The sequence below is a fragment of the Scomber scombrus genome, chromosome 6 (genome assembly GCF_963691925.1).
Source record: "Scomber scombrus chromosome 6, fScoSco1.1, whole genome shotgun sequence".
NCBI lineage: Eukaryota > Metazoa > Chordata > Actinopteri > Scombriformes > Scombridae > Scomber > Scomber scombrus.
Window position 1 is genome coordinate 28,170,511 of NC_084975.1, and position 10,226 is coordinate 28,180,736.

Genomic DNA, 10,226 nt, shown 5'->3' on the forward strand with positions numbered 1-10,226 from the left:
ACCTTCTGAAACCTCTCAAGGCAATTTCCCACTTCGCCCTGTTTGTAGTGGTTGTGGCTGTTAATTAGTTCTAAAAAACAGAAAGAGGTGACTGCTAACACAAACTATGTTTCAGTGTAATATTAATGAAGTTATCAACCTACTGTCTGACATTAGTCTTCATATGAACTTTATCACATCAGAGACAAACATTTTACATTAAACCCATTTATAAACAAAATGTATCAACACACTGGATTTTGGCCCTCATAACTTACATTGAAAGCACATTTTAGGGGGATATTTTAACAGCTAGTTTGAGCAGGAAGAATAACCAGGAGGAAAAACTCTTTTACTATTCAATTGGACACCTGACTTCTTTTAAAACACACTTGAAAAAGTTTGAACCTATCATTTTGAAAGGTGGTGATATGTCAGTGTTGTGTTTCTGCTGCCCCCAAATGGCACAAAAAATAGCTAAAACCTGCTTTAATAGCAGTCTTGTGTTATGTTATAGGTTTAGGACATGATCTCCTGTAATGTAGAGCATATACATTATATAAAGTTGTATGAAGCTGTAAGAAATAAATAGAGGGACATAAATCCACATTTAATTCAATTAATTTTCCTACATTCCCATACATCAATTTTCATTTGAGCTATTAGACTACTATATTTCTAAAGTTATTTGTGTTTGAATATACTTTCCGTGATCATATAACCTGTTTGAATATACTTTCCGTGATCCATTAACCTGTTTTACGTGAACAGCGTTATCAGTAGGCACCAGTCTGCATACTGCGGTCAAATTAACTTTCACTTTCGTTTTCCTTCTTGCTTGCTGTTTTCGATTCGTTGTGTGTGCGCGCGTGCGTGTCTGTTTAAGTTTTGTTTTCCCGTCATCACAACAGACTCTGCTCTGTGACCAATCAAGTTTCGTTTCTGCCTGACTGCGAAACCATATAAAAGTCAGCTGTGACAGCTGCAGAGACATTTCAGCAGCATGTATTCCTGGGGAGAGGACAGTCAGGGGGGCTTTATTGTAAAAGACGGCTCCGGTGTAGCATGTGATGGAGTTTACTTTCTGAAGCTCGGTTTTCACATCAAGGATCTGTCAGCAGGTCACAGTGTGCTCGCTGTCGTCAAAAGTGATGGAAACGCATTCATCATCCGCACAAACGAGAGCAACAATGGAAGAAGAGTGAGAGGAAAACAGAGTGAGTATCTGTCTGTTCTGTGTCTGTATTCAAAATGTTGCAAACAATAAGACGTTTTCTTTTTTTTCTTTTTCTTCATTGATCCATGAACTCCTTCTGTGTGTCTGTGGCTTGTGTACTTGTAGAGTTTGTGAAACACAAAGAGAAGATTCAGGCTGTGAGTTGTGGTGATGATGTGGTCACACTGCTGTCTCAGACCGGCAAAGTTCTCTGTGTGGGCCCAGTTCACACTTCACCCATTCCCAGGTAAGAAAAAACTGTTTGACAGTCAGTCAGTGACCCAAGTTTGTTTTCTTTTACTGCTGAGTGCACAAAGTGTAAGATTTTGGTTCATTTTTGAAATTGGTTGTTATTTCTCATAAGTACAGAACAAGGTGGTTGATTTCTGCTGGTTTCTGTTCTCTCAGGACCCCAGAAGCTTTGTGTAACATACCAGTATCTCAGGTTGCTTGTGGGAGCCAGCATTCAATCGCTCTGACCAAAGGTACAGTAAAGTTTACACTAGACTGCTGCAAATGTACAACTTCCCTCTGTACTACTCCAATAGCAACTGCTGTTTGTTGAGTCCAGGAAAAACACTGAAAGGTGTAAAATGGTCATAAACATGGCAGTCATAGTTTTAAAAAAAAATAAGAAGCTTAAACCATTGTGAATATCAGAAAATATTCATTTTGTATGTTTCTTGTAGTATTTCTCAATATTCAGTTGATATTATAAGTTTGTATCCCACACTTATATGTTGTAAACACGTGTATTAACTGCTGGGAAGGAATTATACAAAGTTGACCAAGTGGGAAAAAACACAGCGTTGAGTCAAAGTTGACTCAAAGTCCAATAATGGCTGAGATGACGGCCAAATCCAAGATAATAGTGGTGCAAATCAAATATAACACTTACAGAATACAGTACAATACAGTGGTTAGACGGTGGTTTGCAAAGGGTAACAGTCATGGTGATGTCCCCACAGATGGTCAGGTGTACACATGGGGCCAGGACTCCAGAGGCCAGCTGGGTCTGGGAAAGCTAAAGCTCGACACCAATTCACCCCAACACCTCCAATCCTTGTCATCGATCCCCCTGGTCCAGATCGCTGCAGGGGGGGAGCAGAGCTTTGCCCTCTCTGTCTCTGGAGGGGTGTTCAGCTGGGGCAGAAATGACCGTGGACAGCTCGGGCTGGGAGACACTACAGGTACTGAACCAAAACTAGAGTTTTCTTAATGCAGAGATTGTAACTTTGTATATTTTCATTGTGATTGTACATAATGTTAATGTACTGTAGCACTGAAATGTAGATTTAATTTTAAGGTCATATTTTTATTTATCCTGTTTTTTAATGTATTCAGGCTTGTTTTATGAGCATTAAAATATGATAAATATTTACATCTTTGGCATGCAAATCTGAATTTTAGTACATATTTCTACAGACAGACACACACCAACCCCTGTTCCTTCTTTGGAAATGAAGAAAACTGTTCACATCTCCTGTGGAAAGGACCACACTGGCATTTTAACAAAGGTTAGTCAAAGAAAGCTTTCCAACTCTCAACAGTACCAGGCAAACAGTTTTAACTCACTCTCCAAATGACACTGAAATGAAGAAATATGTTTAGAATGAAAATCTTAGTCTTGATAAATCGCATCATTTATGCAACACAATTGCAAAACTGATCATTTTTACATGAGACAGCTCTGTTGTCTTACTGCTAGGTTTTTTCAGTATTATCAATTATTTCATTTTATAGTTGATTTTATTTCTAACTGTCTTTTTGCTATTTTTATTTGTGTTGTTTTAATATTAGTGATTACCCTGTCCTTTGAACTATGGTTGTCTGGTTGCTTCTTCAGGATGGTGTAGTGTTTACATTTGGCTCTGGTCAGTATGGACAGCTTGGGCACAACTCATTCAGTGATGAACTACGTCCTCGCATTGTTGCAGAGCTCTGGGGGGCAAAGGTCATCAAGATTGCATGTGGACGGTATGCTATAATTGTACACTTTTCACTCTTATACAATTTGGCTCATTGCTGATGCAATTCCAGCATAATTTTAATTTTTAAACATCCTCCATATCGACTATTTGCATAATAATGCCTCTGTTAAGTTTGCCAGACCTCTCAGGCTCAAATGACACAGAACCTTAAGCTGCTGGCTCATATTCTCAGAATTTTACTGGTAGTCTTCCTTCCTTTGATCATCAACAAATCACTTTGACAAAAACTTAATATGAGAGAAAAAAATATATAATTGTCTTTTCAGACAACAGGAATGTCTGTAGGTAAATGTACTTTTTTGAAATATTAGTGGAGGCTTAGAAGCAGCAAAGCCTCTCAAATGCATCTTTATGTCTTTGTTGTTATTAAAAATACTGTTTGTGCTGTATATTGTCCTTTCAATCAGACATCACACATTAGTGATGACGGACTCCAAGAGAGTCTACTCCTTTGGGTGTGGAGAGCAAGGCCAGCTGGGACATGGAGAGGAGAGTCATCCATCTGTGCCGCTGCCTGTTCAACTACCACAGGGTAACTCCATTTATGCTATAGTATCTAGTACAATAACCAAACTTAAGAGAATCAGGATGAAGTTCACTTATTTCAATGATAGATTACATTTTTACTCTGTCATTATTGCAGATGCCGCTGATGTTTCACAAATTCAGAACATCTACGCAGGAGGAAACTGTTCCTTTGCAATGTGCTCGTCTAATAAGGTACCAATAATAATACATCCATTACAGACCGGTTTAGCAATGAGGTTACAGAGATGATTTATGTGTGTGAAGTCACTTTTTAAACAACTCAACTTGTTTCTTCAGCAGGACGTTCACAAAGGGTCAAACAGTGACAGTATGAACAAGGTTCATCACTGTCTTGATGGTTTGATTGACAGATGGACCTCTGAACATGATTCAAAGTCATGGAAAAAGATCAAACAGTAAGTATAATGAAGTAGGAGTTATTATTTTTCTCAGTATGTGATTTTAACTCTCATGTCCTATGAGTGAAACTGCACTATGTTGTTGGCGTTATTAACCAATCATATCAAACCTTCACAGGGAAATCAAAAGGACATTTTCCTCTGCATCCTGCCTGAATCAAAGCTTCCTTGATCAAAGGTAAACACCATCTGCATCTCCATCATCATCACTTTTTAAAATATATATATATATTTGGTGAATTACATTAACATAAACATTTTCTGGCCGTTCTTGTCTTTTTAGCAACGATAAACATTTCCAGACCTCACAAAAGTTCTCCGGCTTGAACTTGTCAGTTGCACGACTTGCTTTCCAGAAACTGGTACAGAAGGATGATGTTTGGGAAAAGGTATGTAACTAAAATATGACTATGTATATTTGGTATCAGATCAGGAATTAACATGGGAGAGAAAACCTTTCAGTATACTCCACTCAGTTATTGTATTGCATTTTTTCAACAGGTTGAGGCTGCTGTCAAGCAGTTGCTTCCCTCTCTTTATGAGAAACCAGTAGGAGTGGAGGGGCTGAGGATCTATCTGCTTCTCATTGAGCTTCTGCATGTGATCCAGAAACACAAACGGCAACAGGGCACACACTTTGCTGAGTTGGTCGCCGCTGCTGTAGTAAGACTGTCTGCTGACAGCCTCCAAGTCATAGGTACTGTCACCTGCACTCTGTGTGACCCTGTATGACCACAAATTAAAGCTCTACGTTACATCTACATTTAGCAGCCCCAAGTGGCAGTCAGAGATAATTGTTTGACAGAAGAAGAAGTAACTTAACTTTAACTTAAGTAAAAGTATCACTACCACAGTCTAAAAGTACAGTGCTGTAAGTGCCTCATTCAAATCCTACTTAAGTTAAATTATAGTAGCAAAATGTACAGATGCATCAATGTGTAAGTAGTGGTTGAGGTCGAGGTGTAACTGGTTTTCAAGTCTAACTAAAAACACATTTAATCATCCATCTTGATGTCAAAAATAATGTCAACAGGGTTTTAAATGTATTGCTAATAGGTTTGTATTATTAGAATGAAGAAAAAATGTCTTCGGGAAACTATCAGAAATCGGGGGGTGGGGAGGTGGGGTAATGCTTGTTTGATTGACATTAGCTGCCAGATTACCAGTTAGTGACTGGCAGAGAATGTGTAACTAAATGTGTGTTTATTGATTGAATTCATAAATGCCTTCATGTTCATCAAAGTCTTCTTTTTTTTGAGACTACAGTGACATATTCCAGAAGCCATATACATAAGTTACTTAGTAAGTTATGAAAATCACACTGACATTAATGTTTACAAATGTTTTCTTCCGCAGTGGGCTGGTGGTGCTCACTGTTGCCCTCCACTAAGGTTAAACATGTCAAAGTGTGGAAGCGGGCACTCACACCTATCCTGTCCTCCTTTCCTGTTCCACACGACTCTGGAGTCAAGAACCTGCTACTGGTCCTCCAACATATGTACAATGTTAGTATCAGTTGTCTTACGTTTCCTTGTGAATTTCAAACAAACAAAAGATCTCTCTGTTTTGTACATTTACCTAATGAACATGACCTTCCTATGTATGTTTTAAAGGCCAACAACAGGACTGAAGGTTGTCAGAGGATCCCAGATGAAACGTTTTGTATGGGGGTTAACCAACTACTTCTTCAAGAGGATCTGAAAGTTTGGCGTTCAATGCCAAGAAACTGGGTAAGATAAATAACACTGATTAAAAAAAAAGGTTGGACCCATGCCTTGATGGCAGGTCATTCCTTCATCATTCTCTCAATGTTTGACACTTTTCATATTGTGTTCATTCATGTGAAAATCATGATCATTGAAAGTACAGTTTGGTGAAGTACTTATCTTTTTTTCAGGATGTGAATCAGCCATATATCATGTGTAGCTTCCCATTTGTGATGGATCTGAAATCAAAGATAATAGCTTTTGACACTGATGCCGGCTGGACACAGGCAAGTAGTTGTGAACTGTTTCTTGTCAAAACTAATCTGTGCAAACAATATTCTCACTGTCGTCAAGAATTTTTTTAATTCATTGTAAAGTTACGCCAGTCAAAATTTCTATATTAACATCAAACATTTATGTGTAATGTGACAGGTTGCTCGTAAGGTCAAACCCAACTATATAATTCCCTTCAGCTTTATAGATTATTTTCATCTCAGAACTTTATTGTGTTCAGTCTCACTTCTCTCAACCCCATTTCTAGCTCCTAGCTCCTGTAGACAGCAATTTTCTCTAAAAAGTTGAGCAACTAAATAGACAGATATTTCTTTCAGGAGTTGGTGGCATAAATCACAGCTAAAAGGAAAGAGAATAGTGGACCTATAACATGACTACAAATGAATGTTGTTCTGCTGGATGTGTAAATAGGCAACAGTTTTTGTACATGCTTACAATTTCATAAAGTTGTAATATGTCAGCGTTATGTTCAAAGCTTGTTGTGCTGCCCCAGTGGTTTAAAAAAAACAATAAATGCATTTCTATGCATTGAATTGTAGCATACATTATGTATTCAAAATGAAAATGAAGATTGTATTTTAAATGGTATTGCAGAGGCAACAACAGCAGTTGTTTTGGACATTCTATGGATGGGTTGCTCAAGCAAATCCTTGCTTCTTTGAACTGAAGCTGAAGCGTGCGTCACTCATGGAAGGCACCTTCCAACAACTGGCTGCTGCTCATTCCAGCGACCTCAAGAAACCATTCGTGGTAAGTTTGTTTTTACCTGATGGTTAAAGTACTGTCAAATCATTTTGTAGTGACTCTAATGCAAGCTTCTATCTAACATGATGCATTTTATTTGTAACTTCTTGTCTCTCAGGTCTATTTTGATGGGGAACCAAAGGTCACAGATGTCTACAAAAGAGACTTTTTTCACCACTTGTTTCATAACATGGTGTCAACTAAATCTGGGATGTTCATGTTCAACGACTCCGATACACTGGCATGGTTCCCCTCCAAGGTGAGAGATTTGATCATCATACAGAAGTAATATTTGGTTTCAAGCTTCAGTGTATTTAAAGGATTATTTATTGAGGCTGTTGTGTTCAATAACAGGCAACAGAGGAGGACAAGACAAACTTCTTTCTGTTTGGACGTTTGTGTGGATTGGCCTTGTACAACCAGAGTATCATACATTTACCCTTCCCACTGGCTCTGTTCAAGAAACTGCTTGATGTAGAGCCTTCACTGGAGGACATGTTAGAGTTCAGCCCAAGAGTTGGAAAGTATGTGGAAATTCATCTGACTTTTATAATGCACAATTATGTGGTTTTTCACAGTGATGCGTGAAATGTTGAAAAATGTTGTAAATGCTGTACATTTCTTTAAATATAACTGTTTTACTGTTTTAAGGAGTCTACAGGACATCTTGGACTATGAAGATGATGTCATCGAAAGCCTTGACTTGGATTTTCTGGTTGGTGTTTAACTCTTCAAGACAGCAGATAATCTGTCTAATTTTTTCTTTCTTACAGTATTCCAAAAGCTTTGCAGTGATATCGCAAACCTCTTCTCTTAAATTATTGATTAACAGATTGACTGGGATAAGACAGAGGTTGATCTTGATCCCCAAAATCCAAGAAAGCCTGTGACATGTCAAAATAAGTAAGACTTTAAAAATATTCTAATAATATTTAATACATATTTAAATCTATACTACCAAGCTGAGTTGTGTATGTGATTTTTAATTTAAAATTTTAACCTGCTAAACAGGAAGGAGTTTGTGGATGCCTACGTGAATCATGCCTTCAACATGTCAGTGGAGGTTGTGTTTCAGGAGTTTAGGCGAGGCTTCTTCCAGGTGTGTGACCAGCGTATGGTGAAACTGTTCCGGCCAAAGGAGCTGCAGGGACTCCTGGTGGGCCAAGACGTGTACGACTGGGCAAAGCTGAAACAGGTAAAGAGCTGCTCCTGTTCAAAATGTTCCCTGCAACGTGCTACTGAGTTGCATATCTTACTGTGTTTGATTTCATCATGTCAAACATTGTAACCTTCTGTTTTGGATTGAATTAGAACACAGTCTATGAAATGGTCTATCATGGTGGCCACCCCAACATACTGACGTTTTGGGAGGTTTTTGATGAACTGACAGAAGAACTGAGGAAAGATTTCCTTTGTAAGTATTTAATCTAATGTTGACAGCTTTTCATTGTGGAAGCTTTTAGCCAGACAAGTCATATGCAAAAATATATGTTACTGTAGGTGTAAAAATAACAAAAAACTATTAATAACAGAAATGTTATGTAGTAACTTAATACAGATGTTGTAGTGTAGTAAAGTCCAATAAATCCATAATCGGAGGAAGCATCATTCACACCTCTGACTTTACGGGTGTTCCTCAGGGTTCCTGACTGGTTTTAGGAGGGCTCCTATTCTTGGAATGGATGATGTCCGGATGAAAATTCGAGTTAAGGAAGTCCTGGACACCTCCAGCGATCAACTGTTCCCTGAGTCACTCACATGTCACTCTATTCTGGAGTTGCCCTTATACTCAACCAAGGAGATCATGCGAGAGAAGCTGAAAGAGGCTCTGATAACGGAGAGAGGATTCTCAGATCTTCCTCAGATTCACTGATCATCAGCTGCTGGACAGGAGCGTGTACTGTATCTGTGCTGGGGTGGGCCTGATTTCTATCATCTTTCCTGCACTAACTCACCTTAAAAACAAACTCACTGTGCCGAATGCAAATGACTTGATATTATACAAATGCACATTTAAAAAGGATGTCTAAAGAGCATTTGGAGTCATTCCCACTTAAACTGAAGTCACTTTAAATGTCTTTGTTTTTTTCCTTTATATTATTATATACTGTATATTATTATATATCTTGCTATTCTATCATTTAAGTGAAGTTATTAATACACATGACTTTTACATATTCTCAGGGACAAAGTCCATTTTTGTGATTATTTATTGATCAAATTGCAATAACCAGAGTATAGTATATACTTTCTGCATTCCTGTACTAAATATTATTTTTGTTAAAATTCTAATATTGCTAATTCTTTGTCTAATTGGTGATGATTAAGTTGTATGGTATTTTTGAGTTTACAGTTTATGTCGGGGTTCTGTTGAATTGTATTATATGGGTCTATTAAGGAGACGGACAAAATACTGTATTATAATGGTTGAATGCTACTGTACCTGTATATGGTAGCCAGGTGCCTTCTTGAAGAATGTTCTAACTTTATGTTATATTGCATACCATTCCTGCTGGGTGCCGTTATTTTATCACTATTGTATATTTTGTATTTAATGTAACAATGGTCTTGAGTCGAAAGGCTTAGTTTAAAAACAGATTTATCACATGTAAAATATGTCATTCAAGGTTATATCTCATTCTGGGCATTGTAGGTTTGGGGTTTTCAGTATAATGCAATTTAACGTATGCAATGTAAAAGCATGTTTGGTTTGTAAAATCAATGAAGGAAGATTTACTCCACAATACATATATGTACACTATTGTATATATTAGATGAAATGACATTAAATAACATGTTGAGTTTGTGACCACTAAAAACTGTGAAGCAATGTTTTATGAGTGGGTCCCTGTTCTGTTGGTGCATGTGCATGAAGGCTAAGCTATAAACACATGGACAGAAACAACTCATTATTAACATATTAGAAAAAAGCACTTTTGGAAAAGTTTTATGAGGAGGAAAATAGCAAAGGGCTGCATTTATATAATGCACTTCACAATGTTTCTGCAGCTCATTCACCCATTCACACTCACAGTCACAGTCAAATTCACACACACTCTCACACAGCAGTGGAAACAAGCTACCATGCAAGGTGCTGGCACAACCATCAGGACTAATTTAGGGTTATCCAAGGATACTGCCATGCGGACAGACAGGACAATTTGTGGATCGAACCACAGTCCCTGTGATTATCAGACACGTTTGTTAGACCTTGACCTACACATAATGCATTTCTAGTGAGAAAAACACAATGTTAACAGAATTCTACAGGGTGCAAAGGGGACATATGCTTTTTATGGTTTTCTGTTATTTATATACTGTTATAATGTCAAATAATTAAAATATGGAA

General features: G+C 37.7%; 1 protein-coding gene across 1 annotated transcript; it reads left to right on the top strand.

The window, feature by feature from the left end:
* The first annotated feature begins 982 nt into the window (after positions 1-982).
* Positions 983-9,608, top strand: LOC133981966 (probable E3 ubiquitin-protein ligase HERC4). Its single transcript, XM_062420848.1, has 23 exons — positions 983-1,196; positions 1,322-1,442; positions 1,604-1,680; positions 2,164-2,385; positions 2,621-2,712; positions 3,042-3,172; positions 3,594-3,718; positions 3,830-3,906; positions 4,015-4,130; positions 4,252-4,311; positions 4,417-4,522; positions 4,635-4,830; positions 5,490-5,638; positions 5,747-5,863; positions 6,043-6,127; positions 6,723-6,883; positions 6,996-7,136; positions 7,232-7,401; positions 7,529-7,592; positions 7,710-7,780; positions 7,889-8,072; positions 8,189-8,291; positions 8,518-9,608. Exons 1-23 carry the CDS (start codon positions 983-985, stop codon positions 8,748-8,750), a joined length of 3,015 nt encoding a protein of 1,004 aa, XP_062276832.1. The 3' UTR covers positions 8,751-9,608.
* Positions 9,609-10,226: the final 618 nt, after the last annotated feature.

Excerpts from the sequence above, each read along its gene's own strand:
- LOC133981966 (XM_062420848.1), top strand. The coding sequence starts at position 983 with ATGTATTCCTGGGGAGAGGACAGTCAGGGGGGCTTTATTGTAAAAGAC. Across the intron at positions 1,443-1,603 it reads CACACTTCACCCATTCCCAG|GACCCCAGAAGCTTTGTGTA; the intron begins GTAAGAAAAAAC and ends CTGTTCTCTCAG. Across the intron at positions 8,073-8,188 it reads ACTGGGCAAAGCTGAAACAG|AACACAGTCTATGAAATGGT; the intron begins GTAAAGAGCTGC and ends GGATTGAATTAG.